This window comes from Excalfactoria chinensis, chromosome 18 (genome assembly GCF_039878825.1).
Source record: "Excalfactoria chinensis isolate bCotChi1 chromosome 18, bCotChi1.hap2, whole genome shotgun sequence".
Taxonomy (NCBI): Eukaryota; Metazoa; Chordata; class Aves; order Galliformes; family Phasianidae; genus Excalfactoria; species Excalfactoria chinensis.
This window is the reverse complement of record NC_092842.1, coordinates 8,079,179-8,099,540: the sequence shown is the minus strand read 5'-3', so window position 1 is coordinate 8,099,540 and position 20,362 is coordinate 8,079,179. Positions and strand designations below refer to the sequence as shown.

At 47.8% G+C, this 20,362-nt stretch overlaps 1 protein-coding gene across 4 annotated transcripts in view; it reads left to right on the top strand.

The window, feature by feature from the left end:
- NR6A1 (nuclear receptor subfamily 6 group A member 1) overlaps positions 1 to 18,536 on the top strand; it is a 61,841-nt gene extending 43,305 nt beyond the window's left edge. For 3 of the 4 annotated variants that reach the window (XM_072352900.1, XM_072352903.1, XM_072352902.1), the window contains 8 exons: positions 3,907 to 4,137; positions 6,240 to 6,295; positions 8,160 to 8,317; positions 9,167 to 9,394; positions 9,951 to 10,205; positions 14,468 to 14,589; positions 16,604 to 16,756; positions 17,769 to 18,536. In XM_072352900.1, the coding sequence (XP_072209001.1) occupies positions 3,907 to 4,137; positions 6,240 to 6,295; positions 8,160 to 8,317; positions 9,167 to 9,394; positions 9,951 to 10,205; positions 14,468 to 14,589; positions 16,604 to 16,756; positions 17,769 to 17,857 (1,292 nt within the window). In that variant the 3' untranslated portion in view covers positions 17,858 to 18,536. The remainder of the gene's footprint in view (positions 1 to 3,906; positions 4,138 to 6,239; positions 6,296 to 8,159; positions 8,318 to 9,166; positions 9,395 to 9,950; positions 10,206 to 14,467; positions 14,590 to 16,603; positions 16,757 to 17,768) is intronic. The other variant, XM_072352901.1, reaches the window with a different exon arrangement.
- The last annotated feature ends 1,826 nt before the right edge of the window (positions 18,537 to 20,362 follow it).

Genomic DNA, 20,362 nt, shown 5'->3' with positions numbered 1-20,362 from the left:
CACACAGGCTCTGATTCCTGGCAGAGCTCTCAGGGCAGCTGAAGCTGGTTGTGCTTTTGAGCTGCAAAGCCTTTCTGCAGCCCTGGGACTGCTGGCATCTGTTCCCCCGGTACGTGTGGTGCTGCCAGCCTGTCCCGAGAGCTGTGAGCGATGAGGGATGCTTGCTCAGGTCTGAAGGCGAGTTCAGCACTTTATTTGTTCTGTATTTCTCTGCTCATCTGTGTGCTGTAATGCTTTCTGTACTTGTGTTTTCTCTGCCCGTGTACAAACGTGCTCATAAAGTTGAGTGCCGTGCGCTTCAGTAGGAATCTAAGGTATTTTCCTCTTGAAATTTCACAGGGTTTGCTTATTTTTGTTGTTGCTGTTTTAAACGTTATCAAGAGTCCTCGTTTCATTGAGGGAAGAAGTAAGTATCATAAAAAGCAAGTGCATGGCTTCTGTTTGCCTTGCAGAACAGACAAGCAGGGGTCCCCCCCCCGCTCCCTCACGCTGCCTGTGTGACTCCTGTGTAACATCATAATATTCTTGTAGAATTTACATTGTATTAAAACGCGGTATGAAACCTACCGTGACCTCTGAAAACAATACATCCTTTAATGTGGCTTTGGGGAGGGGTTACTGAGGGAGTCGCCATAAAAATCTTCAGGGTTCAAGATGAGGTTGAGATTTTTGTGAGTGCTTTTGTCGTGGCAGCTACTGTTTGATTTAGTGGCCCCTGTGACAATAGGTGGTGAGAACAAAGCCGGAATATCCCGTGTATGAGCCGTTATGTGTGAGACCCATCAGGAGAGCTGAAAGGATGCTTCCAGATAAACCACATGCGAGCCATTTGGAAGAACTCATTATCAGTGGCTTTGGTTCTTATTGAGTATTGTCACGTGTGGTTGTTAAAACCAGAGGAATTAGTGGGAGGAGGGACGGCTGCTTTGCTTCAAGCAGTTGCACCTAAAGTGTCCCCGTGAAGTTTCAAGGTGAAGGGAGCGGAGGGCACCCCAGTGCAAGGCTGCTTTCAATCCACCTGCGCTTTACAAGCTCTAAGGCTCAGCAATGGCGATCCCAGTGTTGGCTCACAGGAGGATCTTGCGGTAAGCAGCGTGAAAAATAGCAAAGGTCGGGAGCCGGCAGAGCCGGTTGCAGTAGGATTGTTGTGGACCTGACCGCAGTTCTGCAGGATTTGTTTAAACCAATGGAACTCTCCGGCAGTGATTTTCATCCAGCACTTCTGTTGGAGCAGCAGCTCATGGGGTACGTGGGCTCCTCTTTATCTGCTCCCAGGAGGTTTGTTTCTTTGTTTGTGGTGTGTGCCACTGTTCTGTGGTGAATTTTAATCCGGAAACATCCCAGGGTGGAATTTCTGCATCGTGGTACGTGCAGCTCGAGGTTCCAACAGCAGTGGGGTTGCTCACACCAACTGCCATGCTAAGTGGGGAAATGGGTGCTGCAAGGGAAGGCTCTGGTTCCTGGCTGCTTTCATCAGCCGTGCTTCCTACTTCTCTTGGTGACAGCCCTATTCTTCCCACAACAAAAAGCTGTGCCTGGAAATGAGCCCTCATTTAAATCCCCACCATTGGCCTGCAGCCCGTGTGATGGCAGTGTGTGTGATGGCAGTGTGTGTGATGGCAGTGTGCGCTTGCAGTGCTGTGCGCTGTGTGAGGGGATGGCGGTGCAGGTTTGAAGCACTGTGCGGTGTGTGAGGCCACTGCAGGCCCAGTTTGTGGCGCTGGGAGTGAAAGGGGTGAGGAGCAGAGCTGGGGCTGCACCAAATGCTGCAGGAAGGTCCGCTCAGCCCCTGCTCAGCCCCCTCAGCTACCAGAGCTGGAGGCGGAGATGATGCAGTTCCCAGCTGTGGGTGTGCCGGGGCCTCCAGCAAGATACCCAGCCAGACCCCGTGCTGGGAGCCTCACGGCCGGTCCAGCTGCCTCCTGGGGCACATACCTGAGCTGGTCAGTCCTGTAGAACTGGGAGTGCGGTGCAGCAGCAATGGCTCCATGGAGGCTTCTCCTATTCAAGTTTGTGTTTCCTTTGCCCAGGCCTTTGTTTTAACTTTCTAGAACAATTGCAGTGAAATTTGTGAATTTATATGCTCTTCATTGCTGAGTCTAAGAAATGACTGCCAGTTGGTTTTGGTTACTACTGGGTTTGAGCTGCGGAGAAAGGCACGGGTGAGAGCAGCAGCTGGCTTAGATTTTTGGTTGGCTCGTGGAGCTGAAAACTGGTTTTGTTCCTGACCCTAATGGGCTTGGCTCATTTATTGCTATTGAACTCAGGTGTTCTCTGGTAGTAAGGAGCTACCCAGAGGTTTGTCAGCTGGTACAGATTTCATGGGGATCGGAGAGCACCTGGCTGTGCCTCCTGTCCTGCTGCTCCAGACAGGAGGGTCCATCCGTGCTGCAGCCCCCCCGGGCAGCAGGGCTGAGCGCAGGCAGGCACGGCCTGGAGGTAGTGCTCTGCTGGGGAGCTCCTGCTCCTCTTGTCCTTCTCCAGCTTTTTGCTGCATGGCAGCTTCCCCAGGCACTGCTTCTTGCTCCCCATTTCCCTGCTGATTCGAGCTGTAGCTGTTATGGGGGCATCTGGAGCAGTTTCTGTTGTGTGATTTGAACCCTAAGCAGCAAATGAGCAATTCCGCACATCAGGCCCCTGATGGATGTACCAGTTTCTCTCTGCCTTCTAAGCAGTTTGCTGCGTTGTGCGAAGGGCTGAGGATGGCTGCTGGGTCACAGCACCCGTCCTTGGGAGCTGTGGGCAGCTGTTGCCACCTCCTGGCACCTGTGGAAGCTGCGGGCAGCTGTGCAAGTCAGCGTGCAGTTGTGTTCTGGCTAAGAAATGCAAGAACAAAACTGCCTTAACCAGCTCCCATAGGAAACTCAGCACAGTGAGATGCAGACATGCAGTTCCCTGAGTGCTGTGACCAAAACCCACACACAGTTCTTCCCACACCTCGCCAGGAAAGGGTGTCCATGTGTCCACATACTGACTGATGTTTGGGAAAGAAGCTGGGTGAGGGCTGTGACAGACCTGTGTGTCCCACTGCACACGGGAGTAGTGCCCACCTTCTGAGCGTGGCTCTACTTGCACGGTCAGGACTTTGTTAGGTTAAAGTCACAGGGCAGGAAAAGTGTGAGAGGTTCCTCTGGCCTGTGGTTGGACAGCTGCTGCTGCTGGTGCAGTTTGCTGCCATCATTTTAATGCGGTTAACTTTTTAATGAAGCAGGATTTAGATGTCCTTCAAGACAGTGAGCCTACATCTAGGTTAGCAAAGTCAGTTGCTTTTTCTTTTCCATCTGACATCCATGTCTATGAAGATTACTGCGTGCTCACAGATGTTCCTGCTGAGCTGTGCATCATCCCTCCTCTGTCTCAGAGGGGTTTTTATGGTCTTAAGATACTGAATGTAACGTGACAGCTCCTCTTGCTGGGGGTCGTACGATTTACATTTTTTGTCATCCAGAGGTTTAGAAAAGAAATAGTAAGATCAAGTCATGGCAGCTTAACCTCATTATCATTTCTGTCATAGCGCTCAGGCTGTGGGTGTGTGTGTTGTACAGCGAGGTCTTTGTGGAGGTGGCCATGTCTCTGTCTTCCCCTCCGTGTCCCACAGCCCGGTGCCACCTTCCCTCTGGTGTCTGCCAGGCATTCTGTGCTCTCAGTGCAGGGACCTGCTGTGCAATTTGTAACCCAAGAAGCACCCAGTTTTCCAAACCGCTTTACATTTCTGATGCATCATGACTAAGAAAGAGGAGCATTTACAGCGGCTGTCTGTGAGATGAAGTTGGGGTGTACTGTTCTTCCTTCTTGTCGCTTATTGAGAGTTCCTGGATGTAAATCCTTTGGGATGTGATGAGCTGAGATGGGTTAGCTTGGTGAAGTTGTTTTGTTGACTGCAGAGCCCTTTCTCTTCTCTTCCAGATGACCGGGTTGATCAGCGAACCTGCCTGATCTGCGGGGACAGAGCTACGGGTCTGCACTATGGCATCATCTCCTGCGAGGGCTGCAAGGGGTTCTTCAAAAGGAGCATTTGCAACAAGCGGGTTTACAGATGCAGCCGAGACAAGAACTGTGTCATGTCTCGCAAGCAGCGCAACAGATGCCAGTACTGCCGGCTGCTCAAATGCCTCCAGATGGGGATGAACCGGAAAGGTAAAGAAACGTGAGCTTGGCAGTGGTGGAGTCTTGGGTGTGGAACAGAAGTTGGAGCTGATCTCAGACAGAACCACCCTTTACCTTTTCGACCTAAATAAGCAAAAACTAACATTTCGTTTCCTAAATAAGCAACAATAAAGTTGTAAATTAAGCAACAATTAATTAGTAAATTTTGGCCTATCTCAAATTTATTGGCTTGCGTTTGCCCCACCCCTGCTCCTAAGGCAGACAGAGTCCCAGCTCCTCCCAGCTTAGTGTCACACAGGTGGGAGCACATCTTGTCATCAGAACTTTATAAATGGTATTTTGTTGTAAAATGTCTAACACTGCTGGTGCTGTGAGATCCCTTGTGCAGGACCAGCTGCAAGCTCCCAGCGGCTCTGGCAGCAGTTCCAAAGCTGTCCTGGGCTTTGCTGCATGCCCCCATCCTGTGGAGATCCCCTTGTGCTCTCCCACAGGAGTCCAGTGCTGCTGTCTGTCCTGGCAGCAGGAGCGGAGCTGCACAGCACGGGGCAGCGCTGCCATCTCCCGGCCAGCAGGTCCCTTGTCCTGCAGCTGTGCCTTTGTGGGGATGGGACGCAGCTGTTTGTGGGTGGTTATTTAGGACTCTTTGCAAGCAGGGTGTTGGAGCTGCACCTAAACATTTACAGAGTTCACATGGTAGAAATCTCCCAAACACACAGTGCAGTTGGTGTGGAAGGGACAGGGCTCAGCAGGGTCCTGCAGTGAGTCCCATACTGCCTCCTGGGGACAGGCTTGCCAGTATGAGAAAATGATTGCATAATCAAGTTGCTTCGTAATCAAGTTACTTCATAATTAGATCTACATTTTTGAATTCAGATAAGCCATAGAGCTTAATGTTTGAAAGGAACTTGCTTTGAGGAGAGTTTGGCTGCCCTGCCTGGCAGAAGGAAGACAGCCCTCCTGGACAATGTGTGTTTTGAACCAGTCAGCCCTCTGGAAGCGTTTTGATGATCTACCAGCAAACCCAAACACCTTTACACAGCTAGCAAGGCTTCCAAAACTTGCACTTAGGCAAAACATCTTGATCACACTGTAATCTAGGAGACAGAGGAGTTCAGAGATGGAGCTGTAAACAGCAGGGCACGGTGTTAGTCAACAAAGGCTGAGTTGGGTGTTTATCTGTCTTCACTGATATCCGAATAAAATATCTCAGCAAATAGAAAGTATTGCCAGGCATCTCCAGGTATGGTACAGGAAATTCCTGCTATAGGAATTTTCCCTTAGATTTTCTCTAATTTTCTGTTTCTGGAGACCCCCCCCCATCCCTGTGCGCTGTACAGCAGGGACAGCGACAAGGTCACGGTGCAGCTGGGAGAGTCTGCTGCCAAGTCTGCCCAGCCGCTGGGAAACAGCCTGGACCCTGATAAACATGGGGATGGGGACCAGGTGGAGAGGAGACACCGCAGACACTGCTTCTGTGGGGTTGCTGTGGTGGGAGGAGAGCTCCAGCAGCACCTCCGTAATTCGGCTACACTGCAGCTTTATGGAATTTGATTTAAAAGTCTTAAGGATGCAACTGCTGTATGGAGCAACCAGGCTGCTCTTCTGAAAGGAAACTGCCCATCTCAGTGTAGTAACTCGAATTTTAAATGGATAGTTTGCATGCAGCCAGCTTGGTGGTTGCTTCAGGAGAGCTGACCCTCTGGAACAGCAGCAGTGTGAGCCAGCTGCGGTGAGGTGCTTTATCTCTGTGTTGTCTACAGCATCAGTGGAGTCTGTGCGGGTGCAGCCGGACCTGTACCAGCCTCACAGGCTGAGTGGAGTGGAGTTAGATATTCTGCTGTTCGCATTTCGTTTTTTACTTTCCATATGCCATCCTTCAAATTAACATAGAGTTGTCATAAAGGACTGATCATTCCTTCCTTCCCTGTTGCTCAAGAATCTCGCTAAATTCTCCAAGTAATGTTTGTTGCCACAGAAATATGTTGCTGTTGGGGTGAGGATCACTGTGCTCCAGTGCACTTTAAGCAGAATTGATCTTTTAGGACATAAAAATTGTTTTATAATAGTACATGTCTATTTTTAAAATACCAAATAGCGCTGCTCCTTACCAAGATTTGGTTGTCTTCTTTCAGCAATCAGAGAGGATGGCATGCCAGGAGGAAGAAACAAAAGTATTGGACCTGTCCAGGTGAGTGCGGGCAGAAATTTCTCCAGGGTTCTTTTTTGTTCTTGTTCTGCTGACCTTGGCACTCATTTCTGCAGCAGCCAGGTTTTTCCCTGCTGCAGCTGGGTTAAGGTAGGCGGCTGGCCATTCTGGGGTGGGGAAGGTGAGTAATTTCTGCAGGAGGTGCCGTTTCCAAGTGCTTTGCTTGCCATTACTCCTGGTTCTGACTCCTGGGAGCCAGTCACAAGCAGCACACCCTGGGGTGGAGAAAGAGGCATTGAGCATCTTTGGGAGCACACGAGGGCAGTGCTGCTTTGGCAAAGCCCCCCAGATATGTCCCTGCCTCCTGCTAGCACAGCAGGGATTTGCCACCCTGTCTGCTGCAGGTGTGTGCCACAGACAGTAGGTTTGTAAGTAAAGTTTGACTCTGCTGTCTGTGGGAGAGGATGCGTTGCAGCCTTGGGGCATCATGGTGGGTGCCTACATGGGCAGCCTGGGATCCCTGCACTGCTGCTCAGACTGTTGGAGCTGCCTGTCCTTTGTGAGCAGCACAGGGACCTCAATCCCTCCAAAGCTCCCAGTAAATCTTGCAGGCTCTGCACTGCAATTTCTTAAGTTGTTGCAAGAGGGGCTCCCAGTAAATGTCTTGCTGATTGATGACACAGCTTGTCTGGAGATGTCTTGTAAAGCACGAGGTAATTCAGCACAGCAGCCTGTACTGTGTGCGTGAGGAATGACGGCCGTTTCCAGCTGGCTTCTGGAGAAGCAGTCTTTAAAAAGTTTACTGTTTATTTTAATAAAACAGAAAGAACAGCAAAAGCACTTTCTGTGACAATGTACCTATGAAAGCGCTACTCACTATGGTGCAAAATGAAAATCATGAAAAGCCAGGCAGCTGGAAAGTGCAGATCCTCCCTGACCTACCAAGAAGAAGGCAAGAATTCCTGCAGTCCCACTGGTTGCCAGCAGTGGAAGGGAGCCAGCTCAAGTCATAATAAAAATCATATAGCAGTTTCTACTGTTAGCAGACATCGTATTTATAGTGTTAGTTACAGATTCTTGAAGTCCATGTGGGTCTATCAAGGAAGAACAAACTTTATTTCTGGCCAAGTGATGACTCAGTTTTTAATGCCTCTCTGCAAAATGCACCTTTAGTAGAAGAGCAGCCTCTGCTTGTCAGAGCAGGCCCTGGCCCTCTGAGCTGTGCGTGGTTGGTCACTGCTGAACTGTAAGTCATGCTGTGAGGTGCTTTAATTATTGCACTCTTCAGGTGTTGTACCTGGCAAGCCCACTGTGGTTATCTGACAGTTTTCCAGGGCTGGAATAAACTGTTTGAACAATGTAAGGTGCTTGAAAATTATGATCAGAGTTCACTGCCCTTTCTTGCATCGTGTCAGGGTGGGGACATGCTGTGACAGCCTTGCTCAGAGGTAATACAAAGAATTGAAAAAAAGCTCAGGACATTGATGTTGCATATTCCTCACAACTGATGCAACTCTTCCCCAGGAGCGTATGCAGCTCCTTGAAGCATGGTGCCATGCTCAGCACTGAGTGATGCTCCTGATGGACTGGCTGCAACTGCTCTGTGGTTTTGTGCTCTTTGACAGTGGCTGATTTACAGCTCATTGCTGTGTGTGTTTGACATAATCCTTTCGTGTGTCCGTTCCTCTCTGCTCTGTTATTGACACTTGAATTGTACTGCTGGAGCTGAAGGTCACCACCATCAGCTGTAAATAGAATTTTTCATATATGTTGTTAAATGTAAAGGGAGAACGTGGTGTTTCTGGGACCAGTGAAGTGTTTCTGCAAGGGCAGGCCAGCTCCAGCCCTTTTCTGTTCAATGGAAGTAGCAGCTTGGCACTAACTGTAATGATCTCATTTCTGAAAGATATCGGAGGAGGAGATTGAAAGAATTATGTCCGGACAAGAATTTGAGGGAGAAGCAAACATGTCATGGAGCAACAATGGAGACAGCGACCACAGTTCCCCTGGAAATGGAGTTTCTGAGAGCAACCAGCCTTCACCTGTGTCTACTCCATCTTCAAGGTGGGAAGAGTTTCATCTCGTAATAATTCTGACTGTTTCCCTGAGTGATGCTTGGGGTCAGTGTGGGAGAAGCTCACTGGGAGTACCTCTGTGCGAACTGCACGTGCTGCACATCCTTACATCTCGAAGTGCACTTTTAGAAGGACAGCAACTGGGTTGGGAAATACTGAATAGAGAGGTGAAACGCTCGTGGTGGATTAAAAATAAAAAGGCAGCGTTGAGTTAAATGCTGATCACTGAACTAGAGCTCTTAATTTGTATTGGTTTTATTTTTTTTCCCTGCAGACTATGGAGAATTGATTCGCTTTCACCCCTCATTCTGTATAAGCTCTTTAGCTTCACTGTGCTCAGATTTTGAAAATAAATGAATTCCATTTAGGTTACTAATTGGTGGTGTTGTACTGTGAGTTACTGTTAGTGTTGACCCGATTCAGCGTTGGACACCGCAAGGATCTCAGGCTTGCAGCCCATCTACTTTCAGTTGCACTGTAAGCTAGGAAGTATTTGCAATCCCTGCCTATATGAACTATTAAATTTACAGTCATAAATTCTGTCCCTTTAAGAAAGCATGTGTGGCAGTGCTCGCTGCAGTCGTGTGTCTGCTCAGAATGGCAGCTCAGCAGCTGCTCCCAGCACTTTGCTCAGAAGAACTGGCCGGAGCTGTGCTCAACGTGAAGCCTCTTATCTGCACGCTCAGTTATTTCCAGTGTAGGATTTAAACACAAAGGGGTTTTTCATTCTTTCGTTCACATTTTCTGTTTTAATCCACATTGCTGTAGGTGGATTTTTAACATTTTAATGAATCGGGTGGACTTTTTTTAGTATATTAAAAAGCTTTTTGTTTTCCAGTAGGTCCGTGGAGCTGAACGGATTTGCTGCACTCAGGGATCAATATATTGGGACGCCAGTGTCCACGCACTATCAGTACCTCCCGCACCTTTTTAGCTATTCTGCTCACTCGGCTCTGGTGCCCCCCCAGGCACGCAGCCTGGACCCCCAGTCACACAGCCTGATCAACCAGCTGGTGTCAGCGGAGGACCTGGAGCCGCTCGGCACACCGATGCTCATTGAAGACGGGTGAGTGCCGAGTGGTGGGGACAGCCCTGAGCTCCATCGAGCTGCCGTGCTGGGTGGGGTGCTGGCGGTATGGGGAGTGTGGGGAGCTGCTGCACCACATTGCAGGCAGCAACCCAGAGCCTGTCCTGTGGTGGAGCCTTTGCAGAGCAGTTCAGGCTGTACGTACTGGGCTGAGGCTGTGCAGCAGTGGAGTTCAGTGGTTTCAGCCCTGAGGTTGCACTAACCATGCTGAAGGGCTGATGACAAGCACCATGGTTGGAAAAGCACATGGGACTGGGGTAATGCGGGGTCAGCTTGCAGGGGCCACTTCCCCTGTGGCCCAGGAGCCTGCAGAGGTGCTGCCCGGGGTGAGCCCCAGCTGCAGAGGTTCTCATCTGGCCCCAGCAGGCACTGGCAATCGCTGCTGCCGCCGCCAGGTGACACTCTGGGCACCAGCATGCTGGGCGCTCGCACACCAGTTCTGGTGACATTTTTCTTGCTTTTCAAGTGTCTTGTCAGATTGTGTCATTCTGTGTTTTTAATTATTTTTATGCCTTCATATTAACTGTGCCTGCAGGTATAAAGTGACTCAGGCAGAGCTGTTTGCATTGTTGTGTCGTCTGGCGGATGAATTGCTTTTCAGGCAGATTGCTTGGATCAAGAAGCTGCCATTCTTTTGTGAACTCTCAATCAAGGACTATACCTGCCTGCTCAGCTCCACCTGGCAGGAGCTGATCCTGCTTTCCTCGCTGACTGTTTACAGCAAACAGATCTTTGGTGACCTTGCAGACGTCACCTCCAAGTACTCGCCCTCTGATGATGAGCTGCACAGGTGAGGTGCCGGTGGGAGTTCTGTGCTGACAGTGTGTGCTTGAGGCTTCATGTGTGGCAGGCTGTGGCTAGTTGGTGCTGAATGAAAGCTTCCTTTCGCAGAGAGGTGTAGGATGTTTCCTTTCCTTTTGGTCAAGCAGCTGGAGTAAATGGCCTGTGATTTCAGTTTGTGGTTTCTGTTGAGACTGACAATTTTTTGTCTGGTCTCTGTGGCTGTTCTGTGTTTCTCAATGCATGGCAGATTTCTTCCTAATTTTACCTGAACTTTCTCTGCATCCTCCTTAAGGATCTTTCTGTGTTTTTAAAATCCATTTTTTTTTTCTTATTTCTTTCATAAAAGTTGTAGAAATCAAATTGCAAGTGAGGGAGAAAAAATGCAGCGTGGATGTAAGTCCATTTCTAGGATTTGTTTTCAAGCTAACAACAGCACTAACAGTCAGAGATGCTTCTGGCTGCCTGAGCAGATAGCTGGTCAGAGACTTCCAGCTGCTGGAAGAGAAAACAGATTCTGGTCGCATCATCTTGAGGGTGGCTTTCCTATAGCAATGCCGTCTCCCTTCAGCACAACCCTACAAACCACCTTTATTGTGGGGAGAATGAAACACATTAATCTGACACTTTGGTAACCCTGAGATACAGAAGGTCTTATTGAAAACTTGTTTGGGCAATGGAAAGGTTGTTCACAAAGCTGGTTGTCTGTATTATCAAAGTGTTCGTTATTAATTGCTATTTCATTGTTTTGATTTCATAAATGTAAGATGTTGCAACGTAGCTGTTGTTTTTCCATAGTCTGTACTATCTGATGCTCTGAGTAACCTGCCTGTCATTTATCATTTTGGCCAGGGTGATGGGTTTTCTGCTTCTTTTTTCTTTTTCCTTCTTTCTGTGGTCTTGGTGCCAGCCAGGTCCTTTGGCAGCAGTCACGATCTTACAATGTCATGGAGAAATAGGTGGGATTTACCAAGGCTGCTGCCCACCCCCTGCTTTAACGTTTGCTCTGTTGGGGCTCTGCCTGTGCTAAACTTGGCAATATTGCAGGAGTAATCGGGGGATCTAAGTGCTTAGTAAGGAGAGATTTAAAATATGTCTGTACTCTCAGGTCATCGTAGCACCAAGCAGTTCCTTGAGGTTCCTTTGTGCATCCCCCTTTGCCCCCTGGGGACCAACTTGCTGAGGGCCACATGGAGGTGAGGGCTGGCCACAGGTGCCTCGTTTCCTGGGGCAGGTCCCTGCTCCACACGCTCAGCCTGGCTGTTGCCATTCATCCTGTGCCTGGTGCTGCTCCTGGGGGAGCAGCGTGGGTCAGAGGGAAGCACAATAACACTTGTTCCTATATTCATCCTTCCTTTTGTTTGCGCTGTCCTGGTCAGAGCCTCGAAAGAGAAGAGTGTGTTTCATTTGGGGTTTGTGATAAATAACGAGCGAGAGGTAAGAAAACAGGACAAAGGAGGAGCCCTCCCCCTTCAGAAACGGGTGATTCAAAGCCGGTAGCCTCAAAAGTCCTTCAGAGGAGATCTGTGCACATGGGGTGAAAATAGGCATTCTTAGGAGTGGAATGCTGCTGTGGTCTCTTCTGATTTAGCTTTTCAAGTATCGCTAATTGTCATTAAGGAAAATAGGAAAATGTGCACCAAAAGCCATTTGCGGGAAGCTGCACAGATGAGGGCTGAGTCTCTGTTGTCTTTGTGGCAGCTTATCCATAGTGAAACTGTCTGCATGCGGCAGGGGGACGTACACTCCTGACAAGCTGTTTCCTTCAGATTTGTGAGGGAACTCATGAAGAGAGATTTCTGCCTTGAGGGCTTTCTTGAAGAGCTTCCGTTTCCTTGGAGAACTCCAGTGCTGATTAGTGGTTATTGCAAAATGAAGTTTGGTCTCGCAGCCAGCTGAAAACAATTGCTCAGAGCCGTGCTGGTCCAACTCGTTGGGGTTATTTTGGTATCTAGCAAAATGACAGGAGCAACTCTGGTGCTTAGGTAGGTGACAGTGAACGCATCGGATGAGCTCCTGTGTCTCACTCCACTCTAACAGCAGGCTGAGCGTTCTCCTGGGCTGCTGGATCAAATGTTTTCTTTTATTGTGCTGTTTTCTGTAGGTGAATATGAAATGAATGGATTCCTGACCTCCCCCAGCACTCTTCTGATAGCGCTTCTCTTCCCCCTCTTCCCAGCTGATCCTGATAACCCATAGCCAGAAACTCGCCTGGTGTAAACTGCGAGGAAAGGTGTGTGGAGGAGTCGGTCCTCGGGAAGAAATAGGGCTGTGAAAAACAGAACAGCTTTGTTTGAAAGGGGGAGGAAAGTATGCACGGAAAACTAAGACAGTTCAACTGCAGGAATGAGAGAAGAGCTCTCCTGGATTTATGAAGTGATGAGTGGCTGGTAAAAATATGCATGCTCTAAAAACAATTAAACTCCACAGACAACGGAGTGGTCTTTGTGCTCATTAACTTCTTGAGCTTTGCAATCTTGCACCTGCAAGATTTTTAATGTCAACTCAAGAGCAAGAAAACTTGTACAACTTTAGATTAGCCGACAAGGCTTTCATCACTTACAATATTACTTTCCTGAAGAACTGACCCGAAGTTCAGATAGCTTGTTTTCGCTTCTCTGAGGCCAACCTCCACCGTCTATTTTACAAATAACTTTGAAGTAAACAAACATACATGCCAAAATAAGGTGTTATTCAGTGAGAAGAGTTCTATTTTCGTTCTATTCAGAGCTGACTTTCTGGCTGCGCTCTTATTCTTTGTGTGGTACAATGGCAGAGCGCAGCTGAAGCTTGCCGAAACACTTCTGTCCCACTTCTGAGGATTTATGCAATACACGGTTTCTTTGAAACCAGTGATGTTGTGGTGAGAGGCACTCAGGAGAGGCCGGTACTGGCCATTTGCACACGTGGGCAGTGCCTGCAGGCACCAGAGCTGCTCAGCACTCTGCGGCTCGCTGCTGCTTCTGCCCTGCAGCGCGGGGGCTGGGTTCTGTGCCCTCAGGTCTGCATTGGGCCATTTCCCAGGGTGGGGGGGCTGTGTCCCTCTGCATGGGGCTGCCCTTTGCCACCTGTTGGTTCCTGGTTTCTCTTGACCAGGGTGGGAGCTCAGGGAGAAGCCTGCAGCTTGTTTTCTACAGACTTCCCGTGCCTGAGGCTGATGGTTTTTGTGGAAACATCTCATCCGCCTCCTGTTTATGGAACTTCGTGGATGTTTATAGTCGTGTGTATAGCACTGGGCTCCCCCGCAGGACTGTATCTCCTCACCTGCTTGCTTTGAGCCCGTGCTGCCATGTGACAAGTAGCCCATCTCTGTGTGCTGTGCTGACAAACAGCAGGGTGGCTGTGCAGGGAACTGGGAGCTCTGAGTGCAAGCAACATGCATTCCCTTGTACAGAGGGAGAGCTCAGGACTGGCATCAGTGGTGGCTGCAGGTCCCAGCAGCAGGCCCATGCCAGCCCTCACTGGTGGCAGTGCTGCTGCCATGGAGTCTCAGGGTGTGTGTAGAAGGCACAATGACTCCTGCATGGCCTGTTTGGGGGAGAGCTTCAGAAGGAAATAGCACACCTTACTAAGACTGCATGATTAACCTCAGGCATTGTGAATGCAACCTGGAGTTCCACACACATTAACCTTGGTTATTTGTGTTTTGGTGCATATTTGTGTTTCCAAGGAGGGTCGCAGCCTTACTGCAGTGTCTCAAGAAGCTCTCAGCTGAGGAAGATGAGCCAACCATAACAGGCAATCAATATGGTTGTGTGGAAGTATGGAATCTGTCGTTTACTCGTGGGAATTTTAGGGAGGTGATGGGTGGTCCTCACCTGTCCATTAGATAATTGAGGAGCGTTGTTGTGCATGGGTCAGTGTGATTCTCTGATGTTAATTCAAGTGGCATTACACAGATAGAAGAAATTGTAGGCAATTCTGGTGTTGGAAATACAATGTGAAGGAAGATCCCTGTCCTGTGAGGAAGGAAGGCGCTGTCCTGATTGCGACCTGGCGCAATATGAGTGTAGCGGGGCAAAGCAGAATGCCTGTAAGCATACAAGTGGTAACTGAGTGTTCCTGGCTCCACTGGATGGCTGGAACAGGCTGGAGATAAACCAAAGCACTTACTTCTGCTTCCATTTAACAGCTCCAGCAGATCTGAAGCAGTTTTGGTGAAGGTTTTTGAAAACTATTGCAAGATTTAAACATCTCTGAGGTTACAGAAATGAGCCTCTCTTATGTGTGACTGTGCCCTAAATATGTTGACATGTGATCTCTATCTTCCAGATTCAGTGAAGAGGGAATGGAGGTGATGGAGCGGTTGATCTACCTCTTTCGCAAATTCAACCAGTTGAAGGTCAGCAACGAGGAGTATGCATGCATGAAAGCCATTAACTTCCTAAATCAAGGTGAGTCGGTGAAGAGAAGGAATCAGTCCTGTTGGAGGAAGGATCTGAAATCCAGGGATTGATGTGGGCTCTGCAGCCCCTGTGCTGTCATGCAGACAGCAGACACCTGTGTGAGAAAGTTTTGGAAGTGAAGGAATGCTTTTGCTTACTTGCTTTTATTGTCTTTAAATGTAGACACCAAGGACTGTGCTTGTGCCATACGTACAGTTAGAACGTATCAAAAATGTTCATATCAGAGTAAGAGTATAGCAGAGACTGGTAACATTTGTCTGGAGCATATTTGGGTGGCTGATTTCTTACCAGCTGCTAATGAACTTTTCACCAGTCATCTGAAAGTGATACTGGTGCAGATAGCAGTTTAGCCAAATTCACAATTAATTTGCATGATTTTTTCCCATACTGAGTATCTGGAATCTTTCACAGATTACAAACTGAAAATGTGTTTGTTCTTCTGCTTGGGAGGGTGCCTTTGTAAAACTGATCCTCCCTTTGTAGAGCTTTCCTGACTCTTGAAGTGATTTACCATCAGGATTTATGCCTAGGTCACCTAGTTGGCTTCCTACTATTTAGAATCTTCATCAATATATTTTCCTATGTCTAATGCTAACTCCTTAAAGTGGGAAGTATTCAGGAATGAAGTGTTTATGCGCTGGCAATGAGTTCTGCCTAATGAGGGATGGTATCCTCCTGTTGGTTAACCGGTGTGTTAGTGCCAGCGGTTCAGCCTGTTGCAAGACCTTTGAAAATCTTCAATTTAGTCAATGCAGAATGGAATGTAGATTAATTCTTCAACGTGTGAGGAGATCCTGGTCAGCTCCTAACAAACGTGGTGGGCTGAAATCGATATTGGAATCAATAGTTCTCTTGTGATTCCCTTTCCAGTAGTTGGTTGTTGCCATTGTGCTTCTGTGGAGCCTCTTCAGACATTTCTTCATGTTGTGTGTGCATAAATGAAGAAAAGTATGGAGAGGAAAATGCTTAATAGATGGCGTTCAGCTGTAATTTTGGAAACAAATGTCCCCAGAGTCTTTCATGCTGTGAAAGATAGTTGCAGTCTGTGAAATGTGCTGAAAACTCCCTCCTCCCCCACTCATTTTCACCAGGAGATAGTGCTGACGCTTCAATGTGTGCCCAGGCTCACATTCCGGTTTGCTTCCCTGGGCAGTTTCCTGACACTTCTTTAGCTGTCTCCATTGTTTTCTAAAATGTATTTTCATTAACTTCCTGTCTTCTTTTATTTTTAGTTGAAGTTTGCAATTTTTTATGTGAAATACCTGAAAATTATTTTTAAAAGTCAGCTTTTGGGCAGCGGATAAATGGCTCTTCCGTCAGACCGTCTCACAGGACTGAGCCTGCAGGGAGGGTCGGGTAGTTTCCGTATTCCGACCACATTGGATCCCCCCCCCCAGAACGCCCAGCAAATGTCATTGATCATGTTGGAAGGTGGCACTGGGACTTCCTGCCATACTGATGGCTTGAGAATGTCCATTTTCCTTTGTGTTCGTTGCCTGACATGGGTGAAAAGCTGAATTTTAAAATAAGAACTTGACAAGTGTGTAAAGCTCGTTTGACATAATTCATAAGCAGATGGGAAGAAATATGATGATACCTTGGATTATAGTCAAACGCTTTCCTCAGCCAAGATGATACAGCCAAAATCACCATGTCTCTGTCTGAGGAAGAATTACGTTGGATCCGCTGTGAGGACAAAACCTTGACACACAGCTGCTTTACAGAAGCCAGGCAGGGATTTAAGGTTGCTAGAGCTGTTATCTGCAAGGGAGTGCCCCGAGTGCTAAAGATGAGCAGGTTTGGGCTTCAGCTCTTCCCATCCCTTTGTGGAAGGAGGCCTTTTGCACACCGGGCACGAAGTCTCTGTGTAACTGGGCACTCAGTCAGTCTCCAGAACAGCGACCCAGCTTGGAGTTGTAGAAATCAGACCGATCCTGAGGAAGTATTAATCTGATGCTGTTCTCAGTTGTTTGCCTTATGTTTTCATCATGCTCTCTTTCAGACATTAGGGGTTTAACCAATGCATCCCAACTGGAGCAGCTGAATAAGCGGTACTGGTATGTTTGCCAGGACTTCACAGAGTACAAATACCCGCACCAGCCAAACCGTTTTCCAGATTTAATGATGTGTTTGCCAGAGATACGATATATTGCAGGTAACTTCGAAGCTCTTCTCCCACCACAATTGTTTGCAAATGGTGAAATCTGCTTTTGAAAAATGTCAATGTGTGAGAATGGAATCCTTGCTCACATTGCTGGAGGGTGTTCACGTGAGACCTCGTTCTGTTCAAGTTGCTCCCCTGGCTTTGAGACAGTCTCTGCCACCCCCAGGTCACCCAGCCAGGCCGACTCCTTGGTGTATTGCCCCGTTGTGCCGCTGTGCCAGGCACAAGTGCTGTGTGCTCGTTGTCCTGCTCCTGAGGAGCTGGGCCTCACCCCCGACGTGCCCATGTTCAGCATTTCACTCGGGCTCATATTTTGTTTTCTTCTCTCCAGTCCCGGCTCAGAGGCATTTTGTCTCAAGCAGCACCGAGGTGTGGTCCTGCTCTGAGTTGTTTCAGGAGGGGCAGGGAAATCCCCGCACACTGCCTGGGGTGCTGGGTGAGCAGGGCAGCAGCAGGCCTGCAGGTAATCCCTGCCTTGGCTGCTCTGAGCCTCGGCACCTCTGAGACACGCAGGTGAAGCTCCTAATTCACTTGTGTCGCTAATTTGATCTGCAGGGTCTGGTGTTATTAAGACATCGTTGGTTCCCAGATGTTACGGTAAAGGAAGATTCTTGTCTCCTTGTGTCAAGGCTCTGTGTGCTTCGTCCTACCCTGTTGTAACAGACCAGATAATAATCACATAATAGCCCACATAATTTACTCACTGAGATCAACAAGGGAGTTTGAGGAGAGACAGGATTTAGTCTTTCCCAGTTTCTATAAATACTGCTCCATTGTGGAGAAATCATTTTGATCTGACTTTGCCCATTTATTTAGCTTTTGTTTCAGTAAATAATAAATCCTGTTGTGCCCAAATGGGTATCGAATGTCTAATGTAGCAGTAGGATGATTAACTGTTTCTCTGAGAGGTTCAAGGTAAAACCGTCATCAGTGGAGCTGGCTTAGGTGTCTCTCGGAAATCTGATTCAGGAATGGCTGCTAATTCTGATCTTTTTCTTAACAGGAAAGATGGTGAATGTCCCACTGGAGCAGCTGCCTCTCCTTTTTAAGGCCGTTCTGCATTCCTGCAAGACAAGTGTGAGCAAAGAGTGAGCCCAGCTTGCCCCCGGCCCATGCCTTACTCTGTGCCTCAGGCAGGGAGCGGGCTCACCTCCAGATGATGGGGGAAACATGATCAAGGCAGGAGGGAGGTGCTGAGACAGGGCAACGCGTGTCCCTGCCATTGTAGCAAGAATCTTTTGTTTGTTTTTTTTGTTTTGCTTTTATTTTTTGTTTTTTTGTTTTTTTACTCTTTTTCCTTATATATTTATTTCACGACAGAGTTGAATGTATGATCTTCAACACGATGCACATGGTTCTGTATGAATGCAGCAGATGCATTCTCCAGCAGTTTACAGAATGTGAAGATGTTTAAGGTTGCAGTGTTTGTTAGGGTTAGTTCTTTTGTATTTTGGGGCTGGGGACTGAGATGACTAAGACTACCTCAAGGAGAAGATGCTGTTCGCACACTGCTCTTTTCATCATTTGTATCCAGAAGTGTTTGTGGTAGGATGCAAACTGCCTCACCTCATTTGACAGAGCTGTCAGTTATCCCAGACGGGCAATTTTGGCAAAGGGGGTGTTAGAGAAGTGCCAAGCTTGGTTTGTTTGTTTAAAAAACTAAAAAAAAAAAAAAAAAAACAACAAAACACCAAAAAAACCCAAAAAACAAAACCAAAAACCCTTAAAAAAAACTGAAAAAAAAAAAAGAAAAAAAAAAAAAAAAAGGGAAGAGGACAGGGAGTGGAGAAGAAGGGAAAGTCTGTCTGGCCAGTAGGTTTCTCTTCCTCCAGCAGTTCTCAGATGCAGTTGGCAGTGCCTGCGGTTCTCTTGAATCCTGCCACCAGGATTGCAGGGTTCCCACACCAAGAAGGGCTCCCACCCCCATTCCCAGCTCTGTCTGTGGGATGGTGAGCTGCCTTCCTTTCATAGCCTCCCCAGCTGGGCTGTCCCTGTTGCTGCAGCACCTTTCTGTTAGATTGAAACTGTGCTGTTGCAGTTGATAGCAGGCTCCCGACATGGCAGCAGTAAGGTACTCTTGTTGAGAGAGTGAGAACTGTAAATAGTTTCTCATTGCTTCCTTAACATCCATTGTAGTGTTCATAAAAACAGGAAAAACCTACTGAGGGAAGAGGCAGGGTTGCCCCTTTTAGTGTATTCCCCCAAGATGTCATTAACTGCTGAGGAGCCTTCTGCATTACAGCCATCAGAAGCAGCATTTCTGGGAGCTGCTAACTTACCCTGAGGTGAAATGCTGCCTGCATAATGGTGAGAAAGGACTCCAGGATCCTCTGGCATCGCTTCCTCTGCTGGACTCGGGGAGTGCATGATCCATAGTTGTATCCTGCCAGGACAGCTTCATTGTTTAGTGGGATCCCTTCTTACCAGGAAAAACTGCTCTGACTACAGAAGTTGGTGAGCTGTTTGTCCCAGGTGTTGCGAGGCTTAGGTTTTCCATCTAGCAACCTCCACACCAGTTCAGTGCATGGAGGAATGGCTTAATGACAGCCAGTTTGCTGTCTGAGTAATTGCTCAATCCTGGCATTTGTCTCAGTTTGAATATCTTGTGGGTAATCTCATGGTGTCCTTCCCGTGGTGGTGGTGGGGAGATCAGGGGAGGTGCTCTTGTTCTGATTTCCTTCATTAGCTTAGGACAACACAGTCATCTTAGGGCCGTGCTGCCTTGGCTGGACTCCTTTCCCCATGTCCCTGCTGTGATCTTTTGAATGCCGTTTTTAAAATAACTTTGGGAAACAACTTCTGTTCACTCAGGGTAGGAGGATCCAGTTGCTCCCTTTCTGTCTTGTCCTGATAACAGCTGTGTATTGCTCCGAAGTACTGAAGCTGCTATTAGAAGAAGATGTATGTGATGGTGAATGGGAGAAAAATGTTCACCAAAGTCATCTTCCCTTCCCTGTACCCATTCTGTTGAAACTCAAGAGCCCTTGTGAGACTGGCTTGGCACTCTCTGGTTTAGTCAGCAGCGATGTGGTGCTGCCTGTAGGCCCTGGCTGCTCACTGAGGCTGCCCCTCGAAGACGTGCTGCTGGCTAACAGAAGGCCCAAGGCAGCATTGCGTTCTTTGGAATTCTGCCTGGGAATCTTTCAGCTCGATGGTTTCCCTTTCCTAAAAGTCCACTAGCTGTTCATTTTTCACTATTTAAATATGATGTTACGGGTAACAGCTGCTGGGACCAGCAGCAGTTCAGTTCGATAGAGCTTCACAAACCCAAAGTTGGTTCTGTAAATCTCATTTACTTTCTGACTGTAAAATGAGACAAGCACATATTTCTCAGGAAGGCCTTCTGCATACGTCGTATACCTCAAGTGTAAATGGGAAGATTTTAGTATATCTGTTTGTACGTTAGAAAGTATTTCTTCGCTTTTAACTTTAATTTCCAAATAGCTTGATATGATCTTTTGATTACGGGTTATCTTCTGACTTGCTGTTCTATACACTCAAGGAATTGTTGAATAGGAATGATTTTATTCTACAATCACTGAACTTGTATAATCTGCTGATGAATGAGAGTTAGTTTTAGTAAGTGTACATAAAAGC